General features: G+C 35.7%; 1 protein-coding gene across 1 annotated transcript in view; it reads left to right on the top strand.

The window, feature by feature from the left end:
* The first annotated feature begins 1,310 nt into the window (after nucleotides 1-1,310).
* mbc (dedicator of cytokinesis protein myoblast city) overlaps nucleotides 1,311-24,917 on the top strand; it is a 62,216-nt gene continuing 38,609 nt past the window's right edge. The window contains exons 1-9 of the mRNA XM_073080037.1: nucleotides 1,311-1,455; nucleotides 17,795-17,963; nucleotides 19,977-20,079; nucleotides 20,326-20,471; nucleotides 22,640-22,763; nucleotides 22,839-23,066; nucleotides 23,579-23,670; nucleotides 23,909-24,043; nucleotides 24,315-24,438. Of these exons, the coding sequence (XP_072936138.1) occupies nucleotides 1,410-1,455; nucleotides 17,795-17,963; nucleotides 19,977-20,079; nucleotides 20,326-20,471; nucleotides 22,640-22,763; nucleotides 22,839-23,066; nucleotides 23,579-23,670; nucleotides 23,909-24,043; nucleotides 24,315-24,438 (1,167 nt within the window). The 5' untranslated portion in view covers nucleotides 1,311-1,409. The remainder of the gene's footprint in view (nucleotides 1,456-17,794; nucleotides 17,964-19,976; nucleotides 20,080-20,325; nucleotides 20,472-22,639; nucleotides 22,764-22,838; nucleotides 23,067-23,578; nucleotides 23,671-23,908; nucleotides 24,044-24,314; nucleotides 24,439-24,917) is intronic.

The raw sequence follows: 24,917 nt of genomic DNA, 5'->3' as shown, positions 1-24,917 counted from the left end.
TGATTACAGACATCCAAGGGCGGCAGTAGCCATTTACCACCAGTGTACTGCAAGCTCGTTTGCGGCTTAAATAATAAAAAAGGAACAAAACTAGTTTTCAACTTTAATTAAGTACATTGTAAGTATAATGAGATACTCACTATATTATTAATTAGGTACTTCATATACTAGAGCTTAAACAACATTTTTAACCTAACTTTAACATAATTAAAGTATCTACAGACACTTTTTATACTTGTGTGTAGCGTCTGCCAACCTAATTACATGGCAGGCGACGGCAAATTAAATTAAACTCAAATAAAACTTCTAAACGGTGGTATTGTCGGGTCACCGCCAAATTAACTCTTGGCTGCAATTTTACTTAAAGGGGTTCACTGCATTTAAAGCTTAGTCGTAGAATAATGTTAATTTATTTACTGCTGCTAGACTGCTAATGTCAGTGATAGTAAATTAATCCGTGCTAATAAACATTGGTTTTAATTTTTACGTAAGCTAGGATTGCAGCGCCTGTACAAATGAAGATAGCAGAAAAATAGCAACGGGATAAATAAATATTGCAATTCACTACACACAGGCGCTTAATCCTTAGCTAAAAATAATAGCTAAAATAACGTGTTTTTATTTTTTCCATTAGTACTTTTTTACTTGTCATCAAGGCCCTTTATCCTAACTAAGGCCGAACACCACAATCCTTAACAAACGGGCAATTCTGTTCTGGGCGGGTAGGATTAGCATAAATAACGAGGAGACATCGCACTGAATTTGGAGGAAAGTCGTCTAATTTATTATTTTTAAATCTCTGCTTTTACATCAATTGTAACTTAACTTAATATATTTTTACATTATTTAACATAAAGAACTGTTGATTTCGTAATATATGACCATAATAAAAGACTGTCTACTATTTCACCCCAATGTAACAAAGGACATTTTTTTACACTTTTATAGAGCGATAGAAAGTATCATAAAGTATGGTATTGATAATTTTAATTATCGCTCCGTATTATTTTCCAATTATTTACAATTATTTTTCAAATAAAACGAATTAATTATGTGCTATGTTGTGACATACGAGGTAGTTATTTAGATAATTGTAACAATAGATGTCGCTGTTTTACATTTCAGCCATTGTACATAATTAAATGTATTTGATTTATTATTTGTGTATGTAAAAATATTTTATTATGGAGATCAATTACTTAATAAAACTGAATAAGCAATTTAATTTAGATCAATCAGCGCACTTGGTTGTTCATAACCATAGTCAACAGCTGCGGCGATCATGACTTCATTCGAAGCGCATCCCTACGCCCGTCCATAGACAATGTGTTTTGACAAAGTGCAGTGAAGATGAAAATGACCAGCCCAACGTTTTAATTAAAAAATAAATAATCTAGTGTTTTTCGAATATGACTGTGTGGCGAAAATTGGAAAATGAGAACTGTTATGCAGTGGGTGAGTTTTGTTTGTTGTATATGTTTGTTTTTAGTATTTTTATCGTAATCTTAAAACAAGTTCCCACTTGTTGAACTCCCTCCCGCCGAGAAAGATAAATATAAACATTGTATCATTTGTATCACATCCTCGGTGGTGTATGCAATGATCAGATAAAATGTGGCCGTTTTGCATTATTATACAAACATTTTTTCAACATGACCACTCCCTTGGAATCCTCATTGATAACTTATTTACAATCGATCTCGTCACTAACTTCTTTGACGTTTTGGCTGTATGTATTCATTTTTATCAATCACTATCTTTATTGTTTTTATATAATTCGAAATTTAAAATTCGTGTATCTTTTTGCTGAGTAACTCTGTTTGAATTTATGAAATAAGTAATCAGAATCCTTGGCTAGCTCTAAAATAATATTTGGTCTAATCTCTACAGTAGTTTTATATTGTTTAACATAGCACTGATATTATTATCATGTGGATAATATATCTCTGTGGAGAATAGATGGAGAACGGGTGATTGATTATGATACTGCCTAAACATCAACACGATCTTCTGTTGTCCTTGTCCACATTTGACTCCACACTTACAAAACTCTTCAAGAAGTCTCTTGACATGACACACAAGTGTCTTAACACCATGGTCTAAAATGGGAATGAAATTCATCTTTTGAATGTCTGCTTGGCCAGGAATAGAACCTGGCTCCCTATGTCTGATCAATATGGCAACATTATCTGTTCAATTCTGAGATAGCTGGGAATAACCAGTGTTGTTAGTGTTTATTATTATAAACAAATGTTTATTGGTTTCCGGGTAATTGACGATGTAACAACAGTTTTAGTCATGATCTGTTAGAGTCTAACAGTTAGACTGCTTCTATGACTGTATAGATGAAAATTTAGTGATGACTCAAATGTTACTGCTTCATACTTCTTTGAAATGTTGAGTGCAAGGTGTTTGATTCCCAGTTAAGTACAATTATGAACGTATATCAATGTTTTGGTCTGGTCTTTATAATAAAAAAATATGTATTTAAGTTACTTCTGCATTGCATTGTTTGAAATTTGTTACTTTGAACAATTGAAAGGATTTTTTACTGGAGTAAATTTTTTTCAACTGACAACTTTTGGGGAGTATATTGTCGCTGCATACAGAGAATGTTTTGTTGTTTTTCAGATGGTTTGTTTGACCGTGCAGGCTTTTGTTGATACTTACTATTTTTGGTGAAAAGTTTTCACAGAAAAATATTGTGACAGAGAGTTGATTGCCAGTTTTCAGAGGCATTTTTGTTTTTTGGAGTAGTAAAAATAGGGCCAGCAGTTGTAGTAAACATTAAGACTTCTATCATGACCTTTCCGCACAAATAATTTTAATATAGGCAGGTGTGTAATAGGGAGAGAATGTTAAGGTTACAACCTACATATATTTTACATAAATGTTTGGGATAAATTATGTATTCTTCATTGTATTTACTTATTACATGATACATAGAGATAAGAATGTTGTAAGATTTATCTCAGAAGGACTTATAACTTAAAGGCCACAGGAAACTATTTGAGCTAGATGGTTGGAGACTGATTGGACCTGCTTCAATCAACACGCCTATGTTCCATAATATTTATTTATTGCACCTTTATAGAATAAAAATATACAAAATGCCAAACTTAATGCCGGATGGTATTCTCTGCCAGTCAAACCTGGGTAGATGGAGAAATTGGTTGTAGTTGTTAATGACACATTCAAAGAATAAATAAAAATATATTTTAAATACATGAATATAAAGCTGTACTCAAGTATATGTCAGTATGTTTGATAGTTTCATACCATCTACATATTATGTAGTGCAAAACACAAAAGCCTATCTTACTCCTTTTGTAATGACATTAAACAAACACATTTGGTATGTTGATATGATATAATATATTACAAGTGAAAGCAGTGTAACCGGAAAGGTAAGTTAATACATCATTTAGTTCAAACTCATCGTTCAAACACAATTGGTTAACTAATGGCGCGTGAACATGTTAAATAGGAAAAAAATATTGACAAACGGAGACTTGACATGAATAAGAGTTGATGTATTATCGCTATTTTATGTTCTGTTATGTTTAAAAGTTTTTTCTTCTAAGGCTAAACATAGGATGTATCCACAACATAGAGAATTTATAATGTCCTGTAGTTTTTTTTTATAATATAGGACTAGCAGACTAGCATGCTGTTCACCTGATGGTAATTAGCTACTGCTGCCCATGGACATCTGTAATCAAACCCAGATAGTAGGAATAGATATTCCTACCTGTAGTCCTCAAGGGCAGTGGCCACAGATGCGCTGCTACCCCTGAGGACTATGCTGGAATGCCTTGAAAAAGTATGTCTCCCTGTACCACACACTTCAAACCAGAACATAGCTTACCGCTTCTGTTGTGAGGCAGAAAAGGTGTGGTGGTGGTGCCGCTGGAGTTGAACCACAAAAGGTTTTACCACCTTCCAATATCATCAAGTATCAGTTTCCTTTACACATTTCAATAAACTCTTTTTTGTTTTTCGATTTTATTGTAGATTTGAAAATACCTCTTTTTCTTCTCTTTGAAGGCCCTAAGGGCTAAAGGGCTGGTAGTGAAGATTGGTAGTAGTGTATACTTGGGAAGTTATTAATATACTGCAGTCACCAACCCTTACCTTCTTACCTAATAAATATAGATTAAACTCCGCAGATAAGCCTGTCAGTAATAAGTATCATTCTGAGTTAACTAAAATCAAATTAATTATTTAATTACATACATTTATATAGAATGTAACTGTACAACAAGCATACGAACATGACGCGTTTTATTTGTTTCCTGTTACATTTCCTCATTGGGATTTATAATTTTATTGTATTAGGGACCTTTGTTATTGTATGTATTGTATGTGCTCTGATATGTTTCATTGTTTACAAATCACTATGGGTTGTAATGGTTGTGTGTGTTGATATTGTTATTTTTGTTCATGTTATTTACAAATTGATAATGACATGTGAATTTGCATGGTTTGCTGGATGTCCGAGGTTCGATTCCTAGGCACTTGGTTTTCGAAGTTATATCATTAGTTTTATTATTTGCTGGATTAATGTTGTGGCTCTGCTGCACTTAAGTCCCAGATTCTATTTTATTCTATTTTAATATTTTTTTGTCTTCGAATTTTACACATCGTCGTACGTAGCAACACACTTGTGAACAGTTTCAGGTAGAACATGTTAACTGTCGATGGGTGGCATTGACCACTTACGATCATGTTCACTGCAAGCTTTATGCTTACTCCAACCATATAAAAAATTGGCATACATCGTGTCTATTTTCTTGCTAACGAATACTAGAGTAGGGAGGGGATCTATTCTACTGTAGCAACAGAATCCGTAGTTTCAAGTACTTCCCAATTTCGGAAGTCATTGCAGTTAATAGACGTCTAAAACAACTACGATATAATTTGGGTCAGAATTTGATGCTTCACAAGCGTTAGTAGGAAGCTTTCTAATCTACTATCGCTTAATTTTACTAGATAGTGTCAACTTTCGGAAGTCTACATCCAATGTGTGTACACAATGTTCGTGTAGGCTCGGGATGGTGTTATTTTAGAGATATTCCCAATGTTTACTGATAGATAAGGTGATAACGACGTCCTGGCACTTTGAGCTTTCAAATTGTCACAAATATCGGCTGTGTAGAGAATATTAAATAATTGTTCGTGAAAGTAACAATATTTACATCAAATAATAATAAAAACGGTCAAATTCGTTAAGTTTGGCGACACTACCGTCATACTTATTTCATCTTTATAATGGGTTTATGCAGTCAGAAGAAAAAAATATATACAAGGCATTCCATGTTAGTCCTTAGAGATAGCAACGTATTTGTTGTAGATTTTAGATACGACTCGTATTCTATCTGGGATTGATTACAGATATCCATAAGCGGCGGTGGTTTCCAACCATTAAGAGGACTGTACTTTAGTTTCTAAGCTTGATAATAAGTACAAAACGATTATTTTTGCAATAGAATCATTCAAGGCTTGGCTATCCTGTTCCACAAGTTTTTATATGGAAACCTATCGGCTAAACTTGACTTAGATGTCCATAAATGTCCTCATAAGTATTGAGTTCTATTTATATAAAGATTATTTTAGTCTACACACGAGATGTTACGAGTAGTTTTAGCTTTTAATATTTTCCGGTGTTTGGAGTTTGTCGCCAATTGTAAGATCAAACACGTGTTGACAATGGTATGTCATTATCAATCTATTATTATCATGGGCACCGCCCAACTTTGAGACAATAATGGCCGGACCTCGATGGCTGTTAATTGATTGAAAGTTGGTGGTTTTTCCTCAGGATTAGGAGGGTTTAGGCTATAGTGCTCCAAAGTTTCTTACGTGCTTCTGCTTCTGGAAAACTACATACCTGTGGACATATTTTAGAGAACTTTTTCATATGTAAGGTTCGACGATGTTTATATTATGTTAGCTTTTACGCGCGGCTTCGCTGGCGGTCAGAGATCGATGACAACAGTTGTTTTTTATCTATCCCTCGGGACCAGTATTTTTTCGTGATAAAAGGTACCTATATGCTATCCTGGACTCCTGACAATGTGTGTACAAAATTTCATGACAATCGGTTTGGTAGTTAAGGCGCGAAAACATAGCAAACAAACAAACTGACTTTCACATTAAAAATATTGTAGGATCAACTTTTTCCAGTACAATCGCATACTTCGTTATAAACGCATGTGATTATTGAGTATTTATTTTTAATATCCTGTTGAAATAGAAATTGGTAACAGCGACCACTTAAAGCAAGATAGACAGGATGAACACGTTTCAGTATCGGTCAAAAAGCAACAGAAATTCAACAATTTTAACAGGAATGATAAATGATTGGTATGTTGTTTAGTTCACTTGCAATCGCATGACTCGTCACTGATTGGTTGACGGTACGTTTTGACAGGCATAATTGAACTTCCTCAGGTGGGGGCCCGTGGGACACGCGAATGCGGACCGTGGGCCCATGTTAATCAATTGCAATGTTCCGATTTCGGTGGCAATGACGAATTTGTTGACTAACGGTGGTTAGAATAACTCATTGATGTTTGATGAATGTCAGTTGATTATTTATATTAGATGTCGAGTATAGCCCGTTGTCAATAATCTATCTATGCAATGTTTTGCGTACCAAAAGTCGATATTGGATATTTGACAATTTCTTTATACTAGACACATTGTTAGGACTTCTTATTAAAATCTTTGTAAATATCTAATTGATAGATCGATTATTATTAATAACGGGCACAATTTTATTATCGTTATCAGTCTGTCAAATATGATCACATCAAAATCAATGTGTCTTACTCAGCCACAAATGACCTCAAACTGTAATGAAATTGAGACCGAATTCCGAAAGAATCAGACTTCTAAATGTTATTTGATAAACTCTACATATTTTTGAGAATATTATGAAGTACTCTCAATGTCAATCTCATGTTAAACTTACAAATGTCATGGTATGTTTATATTATTCATTTTATGGTAAGGGTATGTTATACAAACAGATGCTTTACATGTCCTTAGGGGTCTCCGAGGAATCTACCCAATCTTATGTAAAACTCTTATTCTATTTGGATTTGGTTATCAAATATTCACGGGGTTCAGCAAACATAAAATAAGGTGATATTCTTGTTCTGTTTATAAACAATCGAGCAAGCAATTCTCTTGATGTTAAAGGCTTATAACTTATGAATATCAGAAATTAACTTTAATTTTAATAGAATTCGAAGTGGTAGAACTCTTTATGTTTCGACTCCGGCGGCACCACCGCCGAACCCATTTCTGCCTTATAACAGCAGCGTTAAACGCTGTTGTGTTATGGTTTAGAGGATCTCAGGTAGAAATATCTAATTATATCTGGGGTTTATTACAGATATCGATTGGCGGCAGTAGCCTCTTACTGTCAGATGGACTGCATGCTCGTCTGCTCCTCCAATATTATAAAATAGAATCCTGAGGTCTATCAGAAATACGTTTCTTGAGAATTCGCTAGAGTTTTGGTCCTCTTTCCAGGGCTGAAGTGGGACGTGTCATATAGCTTTAACCACACTTAACATGTATTAAAGCTGCTACAATGGCTGAAATAGGGAAACGGTAGCGCCACACTCAAACTAAGAGTTCTACTTCAGTTATTCGCTATTGATAATTCATTATATCATCAGTCTCCGTATCATAATCAGTATGGTATATACAACTATATTACATATAATATCGGTAGTATGTAGGAGTTTATCAATTCCAATATCGCATTACCAGTGTATCGAGTGACAGGTGCTCTATAGGATTGTTACACAGAGCAGATAATCTCGCAGAAGCGTCACTAGATTGTGCCTACTTTTATGTCGGTATGGAACTTATAGTCTTCGCTCCCGGTTTCGGCTACATTTAAGTTTTAAATCTAGCTTAAGGTAATTTATTAAACGTATTTACCAAATGAAATCTGAACCAGTTTAAGATTAAATAATATAATTTTCGACACGGATAATTTCAGCAATCTTTTTTATATTACATTTAAGCATGTTGTCCATGATTAAGTACCCAAAGAGGATAGAAGTCAGTTGCAGACGCATTGATACTCTTTAAGACTAAGTTGGAATGCCTCGAGTAAGTGTACCTTAGCATACCCCACAATTAAAACACGCTTATCACTGTGTTCTATGTATTAGGAGATGATCGTTGTGCTTTTTATTCTATACGTATATGCTCTCTGTCTTTCCATTTTCATGTGTCATGTGAATTTACTTGTTTCGTATAAAATTCTGCGCCTATTATGGTATTATTTCAAATAATCGTTTGGTCCAGTCACTTTTAAAAGTTTCAACTAATACACATAACACTATTTTCAAAACACTATGACCTCTGACCTCAGACTTGACCTGACTGCAATACGAAGGATAATGTTGTTTAACTTTCGGAACATTTCACTACATTTTTATCATTCCCATGGGAAGAACAACTACAAGGAAAATTTTGCGGAAGTACAATTGTTCTATCTTCATATTCTTGAGTATGCATTCCATCTCCATAATTCTGAATATATGGCTACCAAATCTTATGAAGAAGATAAGCAGTTATAGTCTCAATTGTTTGAAATTAGGCCCCTTTACACGAAGGACCGAGGTTCAAAACTCAGGCACGCACCTTTGATATATCTAACTTATAAGCGGGTTGGCAATTAATTATCACTTGCTTAAACGGCTTAAAAAAACCTACTAACCTGAGAGTTCTTTAAAAACATCTCAAAGGTGTGTGGAGCTTTTCCTGGAGTATGCCCAGTGACATTAGTAGCCCAGAAAAGTAAAGAGTTATTGATGATTATTTAAGCCAACAAACAAGCAGACAATTCCACATCTTTGATATTAGTAAAGATTGTGCCTATAAATATTGAGAGCATTGTATTATTGCTGAGAGGGTGAGGTCGCGCAAATCGAATTTATTATGTAGGTACGTACAAATAGGCCGTACTTTGTGTTTTCTGGGTGTAATCTCGTTGCGAGACGTAATGAAATTGATGAGATGACTTGACTTTTTGTAACTGTATTTATGTTTATTGATTTGGGATCGAATCATATACCTTTTTATTTAGGGAGGTTCCTGGCTTCTTTGGTCATTACACAATCTATACAGCAGGTACCCTGTTACCAATTATTATTTTTAAGCTAAAATAATTTATCATAAAGTTAGATAATATCTCATTAGTTTAATTTTTATGTCACGTGAACTTGTAGAAAACCTTTAATTTCGAGAATAATAAAATAGTTATTTTAAAATCTCGAGAAGTTATATGAGCAGTATACATTTGTATGTATGTTATAATTTCTGATTATTGAATTCGTTCCATAGCCTAGTATTTTCACAGTAATCTTTAATAGGTTTAATTATATTAAATACATTAGATGTTATAGAAATGGCTTTATAAAAATTATTTTATAATATTATACGTATTTTATGAAGCCATTTCTATACATTCCTATATCTGTACCACCTCGTTAAGCAGTCGTTGGGCGCGCATAGCTGCGAATGTCGGCGATTTTGGTGCGAACTCCACTATGGTGATACCGTGACTCAGTACAGTAGCAATTGTTATCATTACGTAAGTAATTAACAATAGTTATTCAATATTAATAGTATGCAACCTATTGTAGAGGTTGATTAGATATGTGTTATAGTTGTGTCTCGCGGTTTCACTCGCGTTTAAAAGTGTTCAGCTTTTCATGGATTTTAATTTATTTCGCAAAACCCTAATTGTTTAAAAAAAGTAAATTAAATTATTCCATATAACATCAGCTAACTGCCAGTGGAAATCGCGTTAAAATCTGTTAAGCCGTTTTTTTTTAATCGTCTGTAACTTATTCAATAATCTGTGGTGGGTCGATATTCTCTCCATTGGGCTTTTACAAAATAGAAATACAAGTGAACACACTGAGCACAAAAAATGCGTATGAAATACTACTTTTGTCCACACATGTCCATTGTCTATAGCACCCACAACATAAGGAATCTAGTATTCTGAGTACCTACAAAGTGTTGTTATATTAACTCCGATTCAAATTAAGATTATGGCGCATCCAGAAAGCACCACATGTTTCCTCACTCATTTGGCCATTTCTGTATCTTCCTACACCATCATTTTAGTATTACACGTATAACTTGTTACAATAAATATTTCATCAGGCATATCAGTGGATTCGCAATTTCACTATTTTTCGTTTGCGCTCTATAATTTTTAAGTCAGAATATAGAATTTAACTCTTTAAATTTACTCCGGTATCACCATCACTATTCTGCCTAATACCATCTGTGTTAAACGCTGCTAAATTCTGGGTTGAAGATCTTGGTAAGGGAGATATCACTATACGATTAATTCCAACTTAGTTCTCTATGATAATGCAGCTGCCTGGACTAGTAGGACTATTATTTCATCTGGTTTCTCATTTCCGCATATTTACAATGGGTGGTCCACTCATTAGTACAAGGATTATGTACTTGATTGTTATTTTTACTTAAAAAATAAATATATTAAACGTAACTCTCTCTTTCTATCTTCACATATTAATATCTCCCGCTCAACTTCTATTCTCCACGCCCGATTATACTTTTCGTAACGCTCTCATCACTCATTCACCAGCTTACTCCTCAAGTGAGCGCGCTTAAAGAAGTTTTACTTTTATATTTACAATTTTGGATTACATTCTTTATTGAACCAATTCATAAAATTAGCGCCAAAGGAAAACATCGGGTCATAAAACGCGTACCCCATTGTGAAGAATAATAAAATGGTTTGTATAACGGATGAGCCAAGTTATTAATAACTTGAGAATGTCGCTTTGTAATTGTTTTAACATCTGGTGGTCGCCAAAAGTTAATTTCAGAAATTGCATGAAACGGTATTGAAGTTAACATACAACATGAAATTTATAATATACTCGTATTCAATACCTATAAGTTATATTTTAAAGGTATATCATATCATATCATAAAATTAGCGCCAAAGGAAAACATCGGGTCATAAAACGCGTACCCCATTGTGAAGAACAATAAAATGGTTTGTATAACGGATGAGCCAAGTTATTAATAACTTGAGAATGTCGCTTTGTAATTGTTTTAACATCTGGTGGTCGCCAAAAGTTGATTTCAGAAATTGCATGAAACGGTATTGAAGTTAACAACATGAAATTTATAATATACTCGTATTCAATATAAATTATATTTTAAAGGTTACATTAGAACCGTTATGGTTTGAAGAAGGTAACAGTTCTTGTGTTTTAGTGGTAGTATTGATGTCGGTTGATTTACATAGTGTTCCGAGGGGACCTTAGTGATGGTGATTGGCATGAGTCGCTTCAGAACGTCCTCAGGAGTGGCAATACATTCGCGTTTAATTTCAGGTAGAAACCCTGCTATATGTAGAGTATATTATTTCTATGTAGAGTTTTTGAATATTTGAAAATGTAGTGCCCGTGTAGTACAGATTCCATACATCGTAACTAATATTGTGTCAATATAACATATATAACAAAAAGCTTGCTAACGGCTAATGTAAATTCAAATAGTAGGAGTAGTAAATAAAAGCTACAATAAAAATAAGTAGAAATTTCCAGAGGAATCTCGACGAAAAATGAAGACATTACGAGTATGACGTAAATTTTATTTCTGACATCCAGAAATTTTGTACTCTTATTTTGTTGTGGGCGACTCGTGTGTAGTAATACGAACGACGAGCTTATAAGACATTTTGTATGTATATTTCTGAAATAGCAAAGTATTTTATCAACGTACGTATAAAATATTTGAACAGTAATGTGTTCATTATAAGGATTCGATCTTCTAGTAGATAAAGCGCCAAAAATGCAAACCGAAAAAGATGCAGCACCTTTAGCACTTTCTAAATGGGACATTTGACTTTGTACATAAATACCTAACATGAATTGACAATCCATAGCTTAAGCCGCTAAATCTAAAATATAATTTTGCATAGGGGTTTCATAATGTAGACGACGAGATTTTTGAAAATTCTCCTCTCAATAAGATTGTTTTATCTGAGAATCGAATATCCCTTTTCAATTCATTATTTCAACTATAATAACAGTAGGACGTACTATATTAGACCTAAATAAATTCCGTTTCCAGAATTACTTTCACAGTAATGAGGTTGATAAAGGACCTTCTAAAAATAATGAGATAATGCGTCTCCAACTAAAGCCTCTTTAATTTATCGCTAAAAACTGTGGATTACGAGTAGATATTGTACCAAATTGGGACCCTCTTCATGTGGTGTTAAGACGGCTTTTGAAGATAAAACTGGAGTGGCTATAATCGTTTCGTCAGACCTTAATTTATTTGATATTAACATACGTATTTCGTATTTTAAAAAACGAGGATTAGTGTTATGGTCGTCGTTTATAACGATGATTTCTGAATGTTTTGTATTAACCGTTACTCTTATTAATATGCTTGCGTAGTGTAAAGCGTTTTTTGCATATTTTCATACTGATCCTTTGATTAGGTTATTTTTTTGAAGTATGTAAATTTTTGGAGGTCGAAATGAACTATAATTGTGTTCTGTTCAATCTCTTTCTTAAATCCCAGTTTTACAATTTTACAAGTTTTTATTTCTTTTTTATTATTTAACTTTTTTTTTTATAATATGGGATTAGCAGACGAGCATGCAGTCCACCTGATGGTAAGTGGCTACTACCGCCCATGGACATCTGTAATCGACCCCAGATAGGATTAGATATTCCTACCTGAGGTCGGCCACAGATGCGCTGCTACCCCTGAGGATAAAGGTGGTACGCCTCGGAAAAATCTGTCTCCCTTACACTCTTCAAACCGGAACACAGCAGCGCTTAACACTGCTGTTATGAGGCAGAAATAGATGTGGCGGTGGTGCCGCCGGAGTCGAACCACAAAGGGTTCTACCACCTTCAGAAATTGGAATGTAAACATACATTGTTTGGGTCAAATGTTGTAATTTATATTGGACCCACTTCCAGGTATCTGATGGAGCTGAAATTTTGCATGTATATGTAGATCGGATGACAATGCAATATTATTGTTGCTTAGTTTTAACAAACAGACATGCAGACTTATGGCGAAGTGGGGTCGACGATAATGTGCTATTTATGTCATGAACCGTCCAACGTCATCAACATTGACAGGAATGACGCTTGGACATATTTTAATTAAGTCGCATAAGGCAATATTTCAAACACAGTTTCCCTCCCGAGTTATAATTCCTGAAACCTTTAAAATTAAAAATTATTATTTTTACGATGAAATGATCATATCGATAAAATCTCCTGGGAGTTACTCATATAATGTATAAAGATTTGTGAAGTCTATTAATCACTTTAGATCAAGCTGGTCCCAGTGACTGTAGCGGCCTTTAATCCTACCCCTATTACTAACCCGCACTTTGATATTGTGGTAGAGACTAAATACACTCGTCCTGTGGCGGGAAAATAAAGCTTTGTCAATGATGGTGTCGATAAAATAATCCAAAAATATTATCCGTCCAACCATTATTCGGTTGAGACGCTTCATTTACTTTATTTACTCTATCATTACGCTCATGTGGGTCAGGCGGGCCTAAAATTGTAATCAGCATATTTGTCAAAGGGGTCGGAGGCGTTAATGTGCAATTTTCATTATCGTTAAACTGTCGCCGATATCGGCTGACCCAGTGCCGACGTTATTAACCTCTTAATTAATTTCGCGGTGACAGAGACACATATAAAATTCGTAGAGCGCTGTCCCCCTCGCACGTCTTGTTCTAAATCGATACGAGGTAAAGGAAAGGCTGCTTTGTAAGCGAATTGTCCAAGATTTATTGTTACGTTTTGGCGGGAAGGTGCGGAAGCTGTATTAATATTGAAAAGAATATGAAATATCTCTGTCTTTGTCCACTTCCTCTTTCATACAAAATTCTCTTTAATTTGGGTACATAGGTAGTTTTATAGAAGAAAGTTTTGTTTAACTGTGTCATAAATTATCTTTAGTACGACAAAGTAGTTAATGCACTTTGTGCCAATGTCTTGGTGTATTTTTGTCAATTTTAATGCCTCTGTAAATAAAAGTTATCGCAATATCGGAGATACGGTGAATTTTCTGCTGTTACCCAATAACGTCTTATTTAGAAGATTTACTAGTTGCCTTGTCTCTTACATGAAATATACCTCTAATTTATTATCATTACCGTCGCTTTTATTAAGGCTCTACATAAGATCCTTAGGGTACGATATTGGCGACTCAATGTTATTGTATGCCAAATTAGAACGCGGGCCCTTTATTAGCTGAATGTGGACTCTACTACAACGTACACATAGCCCTCTACAGTCCAACATATGCCTTTCCATATTGTAATAAGGGCTGAAACGAAATGTACGACTCTAACAACAGATGGTACGATCTTTATTTGCACGGTGCTCATATTTGTACCAAAACTTTTGTAACTGACCGTAATATTAAATGCGTTCGGGATCCTAAACGCTCGTAAAATTAAATACCGGTGGGACCCCGAAAGGTTTAAGATTGCTTCTTGACTCGAATCTACAATATGACTTGACTTGAATCTACAATATGTACTGAATGAGGCCCTTCAGTCAGTCACTTATTTAGCTAATGGCCGCTTTTACCATTAAATCTAGGAGACTTTTTGAATAGATTATATAGACTTTCTAAACGGTTTCCTATTTCAAGTTCTTTTTCACCTTAGGAGCCATATTTTGGAAACTACCTCAAAATTTGCATTGAATAACGTGTAACAACTAATTAAATTTTAATAAGCTTAAATTGATTATTGTTTATCATTAACAGCTTATTAAATAAAACCGATATGCTGATAAATAACGTATTTTTTTGTATAAGGTTGTTTTATTATATTTCATTATTTTATTCTCTTGAACCGTATATTTATGATTAGAATTTCACAAGGATGATTGGTCCGCTAAGTAAACGTTTCAAAAGGAAATTACGTCGGAAATATCAAGGCAAAATTCAATCAATAGTTTTAATTAGAACGACATACTATATCCTAGATGTATGCGTGTATTTTATATTACGCTTTAGGCGTACACATATGTTAATTAACTACGGCACAAGATGTTAGCGATGGTGCAAAGTAATGTATGAATTTCATGAGATGCGTGCGAAATTAATACGAATGGCTATGTTGAGTTGGAAATTTCTGCTTCCTATTTCGAATTCAGAAAGTGAAATGTGGCAAATATTTTTAATGTTGGATTTGGTATGCAAAATATGAAATGAAGCGTTTCTTTCGGAAGTAAAATTTGATTATTTTTTACGCATTTCTCTGGCTCGCATTTTTTTACTTTTCCAGTGGTCTCGATAATTTGCTGTATATCATTATAATTGTTACCTACTACTTAATTTAGTTTAAAATGCATTGATTTCAATTTGAATGTTTCGTTTCAATTTGCTAATGGGATGATTTTTTATGACTATTATTTTTTCAAAAGTGTCTACTTCTTATCACAAAAGCACTGAGAGAAAAGTGATTGAAAAGGTTTGAGTGAATGAAAAGTTTGGAAAGTGAATGAAAAGGTTTGATTAAATTTTCTATTTTTTCTTTATAAAAAATCCGCATGATTTGCGTTACATTTTATGACCTGTGCAGTAAAATTATTTGTATATTAGGTACCTACTCTATTACATGTAATAGTTGCACAGGGACATATTTGGCCCGCTATATTTTAAATTCCCTTACACTATTTAAATGTTACAAAACACACGTCTCCACAGTTTAGGCGCATGGGGGACCGCACATGCTGCATTATTTATGTCCCGCGTCTTGTTTCTTTTCGATGTTATCTTTCAACGTGAGAGCGGTGCTTTGAATTTTAACAATAGAATGTGTGGCGTTGTGGTTATGACGTTAACGTGCTAGGACACCAACCCTGTTTTTGAACAGATTATTTTTATATATTCCTCTAGGGAATTTCACTTGGTGAAGATTAAAAATACTTTCAGTGATGATAATATGTAGTAGTTATTTTAATTTTATCGTTATCATTGATTTATCGTTGATGTAAATCTGATGTTCGAATTCATATACGAGTATTCATTTTAGTGTCATGTATTGAATTTTGAGTTATTATTTGTAGAACAATATTTTATGTATGTTCTTAGTGCCCACAATATAAAACCTTTTGTTTTTTTTTTCTGTTCTTGTAACTACATGCATTGTATTGAAAAAAGCATTGGTTAAGCAACAAATTTTATGTGAATCCAAAGGCATCCAAGTTAAATATGTAATTTAGAGTTTTTGGTGTCAATACGTGGGCAGTTTTTATTTTGTAACATATTTGAGAGTGCAAACTTCCAACGATTTTTTCTTATGACACTCGTTTACTTTTTGCATTTTTTGGTTCCTATTGTGATCACAGTTATGAGTATGCTCCGTCAATATTTTAAGGCATGAAAAGACTTGCACAAAATTTTGGATGATAATGAGTTCAACTTTCATTTTAAAATCTTTTGCAGTCATATCTCATTTAAAGGAATATTAAAATTAATTTTAGCAGTGTGGTTTTATTTCATAAATAATAGCAAAAAAACATCACGTTTCTCACCATCTTCATTATTCTTCATGTAGGATCAAAATAATAGATCTTAAAGAGCAATATGTTTCCTTTCATACTGGAATATGACAGCGCGTATATTGCGCTTGTAAGGCAGAAATAGGTCGGGCGGTAGTGCCAAGTCAAACCTTATAAGAAGAGTTACAGTTAAGTTACAGTAAAAAAGTTAATTGTAACTAGACAAACTATATTATTACTACTTGTAGAAGATCATATTATAAGTATATGAGGTGGAATTCATCGCGATCTAAAATTTGGCTGGGATAGCGGTACGATCGGAAATATAACGTCCTCCGCATGGGGAAATCGCGGAATTTGTTCCGCCAAAATTGTTGGCGGAAGTTTAGCATGTGCCAAACTAATAAGGTTAAGTGGTTATTCGATTGTCCGATTGCGGGTCATTAGCATATGCGTTAATCTAACGGTTTCGGACGGAAACGACAACCGCTATAACGCTAATGTTATGTAATGCACCCAAACTGTTTGTTTGGTCTTTGGAACTCGGTAACGCTTTCGACGTTTATGGCTGGACTAATGTAATTAAACAACACTAATGGGCGTTACGACGCTGAAAATGGTTTGTTTTGTTTCGTGGAACTTTAATTATGTGACGTTAAACAGGATTGGTGGTTTTAAATAATTTACGATGTGAACTTTTGATAGTTTTAACTAGGGCATAACTAGGTTCTATATGGACCTCTAGACATTGGTCTCCAACAATCTGAAATTTTTAAATAAAACACTTAACTGCTTTAAGTAAGTTAACCAAAGTAGAATTCCGTGTTTTGTCTATACATAGACAAAAATCCAAACACCGAAATCCAGAATAAAAATCTACATTAATTATTTAAATGTTTATTTGATCCGTATTATGTTGATTATATTCATTGTAAAATATTTAGGTACTTACATGTTTATTTGTCCGAGTAAAGATTCCTGAAATCGTATTGCATCCTTCTATATTATGGTAAAGTTAATTGTTATCCGCATTCGGTTCACTTTAAAACATTATTCTTTTTACAATTCTTATGTAATAGTGACTCCCATGTTTCGTAATCCTCAAATCCACCAATTTCTTAAATGCTCACCTTGTCTTCTAGTGTTCCTTACTTACGTTACTTTACAATTCTTCTTTCTCTATTAACAAACCCTTATAATTTCAGCAATTTACAACTACACAAGCCAGAGCCCGCACCTGTCGGTGGAGGTGGGCGAGTTGGTGGAGCTGCAAGGGGAGACCGAGGAGTGGTACTGGGCGAAGAGCATCCGGCATGGTGTCAGCGGTGCACTGCCGAAGACCTATGTGGTTGTGCGGGAATGTCACGTAGAAAAGTGAGTAGTTTTATTAAAAACCGACTTCGAAAAAGAGGAGGTTCCCTATTCTGCTGTATGTAGTCGCGAGTATATAATCAGTCATCTAAGGATGCCCATGGATGAACTGTTCTTTTTATGTGAATTCACAAAAGTTTTTTTTAATAAGGCGTGTCTGTATCGTATGAAAATTAATATGAATACATGTCTTGCTATAAATATCATATAATATAATATTGGTACATATCAAGAAAAAAAACACCGTGCATAATGCATATATTCGCTATTTGTTCTAAATGTTTTCGGAATAAAAAAAAACAATGACCGTTTCAAAGCAAAACAATATTAACAATTTTCTTAACCGTTACTAGAGTCTAAAACAATAAGTTAAACTAGCTTTCAGTAGAAGTGACTGTCAATTACGCGTTGTACAAAACGTTAGAACTTCGAACTATTAAGTAAACATTTTGTCATTCCGTTTAACAACAGTCACATTAGCCTGTTGTTATAAAAAGTATTAACAGCGCCTAGTGATAATATTTCAATTAAAAGGGCCAACGGCGACAAATGAGTCACTTGACCGCGATTGTCAATAGGGCGTCGACCTGCTCAATTGAACTGACATTTTATTATCTTTACTAAATTATGATTCGCCCTTTGGCAGCCGATGGTACTTGGATGTGCCGGTATTGAACTGTTTTTACCCAACTGCGGAAGGTAATATTAATCAAGCGTGTGTATTTATGTCTTATATGTGTGTATATATGTTATGGCGGATTTTACCATAATTATGAGGCATCGTTGGATTCGTTTAAATGGTGGATGTGACATAGTGCCATTTTTATATTTAGGTATGGGTAATAATTCTCCAGATATTAATTATCACTAATATATAATAATAATTAATGAAAATTCGCTTGTTCGACTAAGGGCTTATTCACGTTGACTAGCATCTGCGTTGGCGGGTGTGGTCATGAAATATCAAACATATATCATAAAATTCAAGTCTTCACGTAGAAAACGCAGATGCGATGAAAGTATACTCACACAGTTACTTTACAAAATCTTCAATTATTGCACGATCAAAAGTTGAGATCCTGATCTGGTAGTAGTAGAACGAAAAATATTGTAACTGACATTTTATAAATGCCTTATAGGCAACATATTTCATCACAGAAACAAATACTACAGAGGATTCTCCGAAGTTGATAACAAAAACGTTGCTTCCATTGAAAACTGCGAAGAGCTACATATTAATATTTAATATCAAACCAGATCCACATATTATACTTAAAATACATTATTTATAGTATTTTTGGATTCTCCAAAATATCTTATCATTAAACTTTCGTTCACGGTCCAATTGAAAACTATTTCCAAAAATTTTTGTGATTTAAATCCCCATTTATTTTATAATACGCTTTACACAATATTTGACGACCACGTGAAACTACACAGTTACTATCATTCGATTAATCTTAAATACTAGAAGCATATAAAATTTAACTATTTCTAAAAAAATTGAATGGGAATGTGTGGATTGGTTCGCGTTGGCCGTCCAATCAGTGTCGTTGTTTGATGAACGTTTGCATATTTGCAGATTTTTCGCTATTTGCACTTTGTTCGTAGTTCGACTACAATTGGAGAATGCGTTTTTTACGGTTATGTATTTGTTGTGTTAATAGGTTAGAGTTTATACATATTTGTATAAGCTATAATTGTGTTTTTTTTTTATGAATTTTGGTCGGGTGTTTTGTCTCGTATTAGTATAACCTGTGGCATGGATACAGACACAAATCCACAAACACCCAAACCTTTAATCGAAAACTAAACTCAAAATTTTGATGTCTGATTGCAATCCCAAACCCTTAATAGAAAATGAAACTCAAAAATTTTATATCTGATTGATCTGGGGATCGAACCAGGTATCCCCTACTTATCATACTGTAATAGTGACCGCTACACGAGATATCAATATTTCCAAGTTTTCTATTACCACTGATAATACTAAAGAAATATGTTAATTTCTTGCAGAAGTGGCGAAATGGTTGTGGCGTCGGTTGGGGACGGTGGTGTGATGCACGACATCGCCGTCACGCTAAGGGAGTGGTTACAGCAATGGAAGACGTTGTACATTGTAAGTAGCTAATCCATTTTTTAATTACGGTTTAGTTAGCTTAAGATTTCTTAATTGTGTATTACACATGACTGTCTGTGTCCAAAATACAATTAAAAAAAATCAGGGTTTTGTTAAAAAACGCCTCCCATAGGAGTTGAAAGCTAACCTAAACTAACCTAACTCAACCAGAAGACAGCAGCGCTGGTTCCGTTTAGTGCGATTTTTTCGCCTTTTACTGTGCTCAAACCTATTTATCTATTTCAGACGAACGACGAGAGGTTCAAATTCATGGAAGTGAGCATGTTAGCGTTGCTACAGCTCCGTGGGCAGGCAGCGTCAGGTGCGCTGCCTCAGGATCAGTTACGACGAGTCGCGAGGACCGCACTCTTCACTATTGACAAGGGCAATAGGTACGCTTAGTCAATTACACCCTATACTATAGGTGGGTCAGCTTTAGCAAAGTTACTTGTAAGGAATAAGAGATGGCGCTACAGGACCCTGAATCACGCTATCAGAGTTTTCTAAAGTGCTAAGGAAGATTTACCTTCTTAATCAGCATTTTTCCTCTAGTTCGTGCATTGATAGCGCAAAAAAACAGTTAACATTGAATTCTCTTTCTAATGTTGCCACTCCTGGATTTCCTGCATTCCAATTTCGTGCCTTCACTGTTCCTGATGTTGAACTGAGCATTAAAAGCATCCACTCGGACTCTGTTGGTTGCGACGGTATTAGTCGTAAGATGATCATTCCTATCATCGACATTATATCTCCTACCCTCACCTACATCCTTAATCAATCCATCTCAACATGTTGTTTTCCTCTCACTTGGAAGGAAGCTCTAGTAATTCCTATCCCGAAAAAGCACAATCCTTCTGATTTCACGGACTATCGACCTATATCCATCCTACCATTCCTATCAAAAGCACTTGAGCGTCTGGTTCACCAATAACTCAGTTCTTTTGTGTCCAAACATAACCTGTTAAATCCCTTCCAATCTGGTTTCCGCCCTGGTCATAGTACGACGACTGCCCTATTGCACATCACTGACGACATCCGCAGAGGTATGGATGGCCAGAGGCTCACGGTGTTAGTACTCCTGGATTTCAGCAGTGCTTTTAACACCGTGGACCACGACATCCTGCTGGCCATTCTTCTTAGCTCGTTCAACATATCTCCGACAGCGATAGGTTGGTTTCAAAGTTACTTGCATGGGCGCCGTCAACGTTTACAGGTCCAGGAAGCGCAGTCTGCTTGGTCTGATGTATCTGCCGGGGTACCGCAAGGTGGCGTGTTGTCACCTCTTCTATTTTCTCTTTTTATTAACTCTATAAGTCTCAATCTGTCTTCTCTCTACCACCTTTATGCAGATGATCTTCAAGTGTACAAACAAACCGCATTAGGAGACCTGCCTAAGACAATTTGCTCCTTAAATGAAGATCTTGCTCGCATTGTAGGCTGGAGTGAATACCATGGTCTCAAAATCAATCCTAACAAAACGCAGGTTATAATAATAGGCAGTTTCCGCTTATTATCCAGAGTAGATCTGAGTTCGTTACCAGATGTAACTTTTGACGGCGTACGTATTCCATACTCTGATAAAGTTAAGAACCTCGGCATATACTTGGATAAACATTTATCATGGTCTCCTCAAATTGAGGAAGTAAGTAGAAGAATGTTTTCCGTGGTAGGCTCACTTAGAAGACTCCGTAACTTTCTTCCTATTGCTACTAAAATTGCGTTAACTCATTCATTACTCTTTCCTATTCTCGACTAGGCTGATGTTTGCTATCTCGACCTCACTGAAGAGCAACTTAACAAACTTAAGCGTCTCCAAAATTTATGTATTCGTTTCATATTTGGTCTTCGCAAATATGACCACATATCCGAGCATCGTACTAAACTCAAGTGGCTCCCTATCCGACTTCGCCGGAATATGCATATTCTTTCTGCGCTATACTGCGTGCTGTTCAGCCCCATCGCTCCTACCTATCTAAAAGACCGTTTCCAGTACCTGTACCTTGCACATGACCACTGTCTTCGCTCCTCTGTAAATCTCTCTCTCCAAACTCCCGCTCATTCTTCGTCCTTCTACAAAAACTCTTTCTCTACAGTTGCTGTTGGTTTATGGAACAAATTACCCATGGCCATACGTCGTGCTGAATCACTCGATTCATTTAAAAACCAGCTCTTTAAATATTATTCTAAATTATGATTTCCACCTTGTTTTCGTCGTTTTCATATGTACTTTGTCACAGTTTTCTATGTGTGCTTTTTTATCATTTTCTGTTGCTTGTATTTAATTGTTTCACATATTATTGTTTTAACACTAATGTACTACATGTATCCTGTCCTTCATAACCTATTCCTTCTCTAACTTCGCGCACACTAACCTTCTTCCTCCGCTTGTCTCTCTTTTCTTTTTCATGCATAGGTTGTCTGGAAGAAATCGCTACTTAGCGATAAGACCGCCTATTGCATACTGTTTGACCTGTGTATGTATTTTGCTATTATTTAAATTCAACTGTAAGTGTGCAATAAAGAGTATTCTATCTATCTATTCTATCTATTTTGTTTACAGAATGCTTGGTATGGAGTTAGCGGTAAGGACGAGTAGTGGCCAATTAGTGGATCCACTATCTATTTCAGCTTACAAGTTGAATGCTATGCACGATGAGGCGAATGCTAGGATCGATAAAAATATGGTGAGACGATCGTTACCTATAAATACGTTTAATTAAGTTTTGGTTTTGTTCTTGACTTTCTTTTTTGTTTTCTAGGAAACGACGCCGTCAAGCGATCGCCCGAGCTCAGGGTCCCTCACACCGGCGACCCGTTCGTACACGATAGTCGCGCGTGTCCACAACTTCGTGTGTCGGATGGCGGACGCGGCGGAGCTGCTGCTGGCGCTGCACACGGCGCACGGAGACAAGCTCACCGAGAGCGTGCTGCTGCGCTGGCCGCCGCACACGGCGCACGTGGCCGCCGCCACCACCGCGCTGTTCACCGTGAGTGTACTGTGTTGCCGCGCGTGTGCGGCGCGCCTCACGCGACAAGCTCACCGAGAGCGTGCTGCTGCGCTGGCCGCCGCACACGGCGCACGTGGCCGCCGCCACCACCGCGCTGTTCACCGTGAGTGTACTGTGTTGCCGCGCGTGTGCGGCGCGCCTCGCGCGACAAGCTCACCGAGAGCGTGCTCCTCACACACCCCTTATCTCCTACTCCCTTTCTTCCCATCTAACTCTCCCCTTTTCTCTTTTTCTATCTCTGTTCGACATGGATTGCGGCATTATTCATACTTACCCAATATCAACACGCACAAACAAGCACGGTGACTACGTGTAGGTTCGTCAATAATCGCGTACGAATACGCCAACTATTAAGCTAACAAATTTGGTATATTTGGAAGGTTCAATTAACCTAAAAAGCAAATGTATGAACTTCAAATATATGTCGACAGTTCCAAAGGGTAATGTACTGGTAAAAAAAGTGAAAGTCTAATTGAACTCGTTTTTTGCAGGACCTGGGATCAGATATAAAGAAGGAGAAGATATTTCTAGTGTGCCATGTTGTTCGGATAGGTGCTATGGAGCCGCAAAATGTTGATCACAGGTGATTACTATTTACATTTTATTATTGTATGGTGGAAGTCAAGCCATGTCAAATTATTTATTTCAGACCTTATTTGTCATACATAATGTTGAGAAATTTAACTTGTATATTTTACCTAACTATCCAGTCGTTGACTTACTCGAGACTGTCTGCATTATGGTTCTGGTGACCATGTTCACTTATCTAATATTATCTAAATGTTTATTCATTTCAAAATAATGTTACTTGTAATTCTCAGGCGCAGTACAATATCGGCGGTTCCCGCTCATACAACGGGTGTTATGCGCCGGCCCTTTGGGATCGCGTGTGCTGACGTCACGAAGTACCTCGCTGCCGACGACCCCGATAAGGATATACAGCTGCCCTTCTATCCGTAAGGGCATTATACGCATAATAATAGCATTAATTTAATTCTCAACTACCTTTTTTTTTCTTCTCCAGGGGGAAACCAATTCTCAACTACCTAAACTAACCACGCTTTCCTGTGGTTGGTTGCGGACCAAAAATAATGCTTACGAAGCGTAGCCATAGTATATAACAAGAAAGGCTGTGCTGTGTTTGATGCTAATTATATTGCGTAAATATTAATTGATGAATTTTAATAATACATAAAAAGAAAAAAAAATATTTGTATACCTTTTCAGATGTGAGAAAGAGTATATGGACACGTTATTAAAGAAAGTGATAGCAAACAGAGATCTCAAAGACACGAAGCATCCTCAGGGTCTATGGGTGTCATTGCAACTTGTTGAAGGGGATTTGAAACAGGTGAGTTTATACATGCATAGTATTTATTTTACTGATGGCATAATTTATGCACATTATTTTTTATTCGTTTTTTATATTTATTTTGAAGGTGGTAGAACCCTTTGTGGTACGATTCCGGCGGCACCACCGCCACACCTATTTCTACCTAATAACAGCAGTGTTAGGCGCTGCTGTGTTTCGGTTTGAAGGGTGTGGTAAGGGAGACAGACTTTTCCGAGGCGTTCAGCTTAGTCCTCAGGGGTAGCGGCGCATCTGTGGTCGACCTCAGGTAGGAATATCTGATCCTATCTGGGGTTGATTGCAGATGTCCATGGGCGGCAGCAGTAGTCACTTACCATCAGGTGGACTGCATGCTCGTCTGCTACTCCTATATTATAAAAAAAAAATCTTACTTGATGATATTGAAATAGATTTTTTATAAAATTTAAACATATTAAGTAGAGTTTCAAATTACATTATTTATGTCTTAAATGTACCTG

This window comes from Epargyreus clarus, unplaced genomic scaffold (genome assembly GCF_041222505.1).
Source record: "Epargyreus clarus isolate Ecla_fem2 unplaced genomic scaffold, WU_Ecla_fem_2.2 ptg000002l, whole genome shotgun sequence".
Classification (NCBI taxonomy): Eukaryota; Metazoa; Arthropoda; class Insecta; order Lepidoptera; family Hesperiidae; genus Epargyreus; species Epargyreus clarus.
This window is presented reverse-complemented; position numbering and strand designations above follow the sequence as displayed.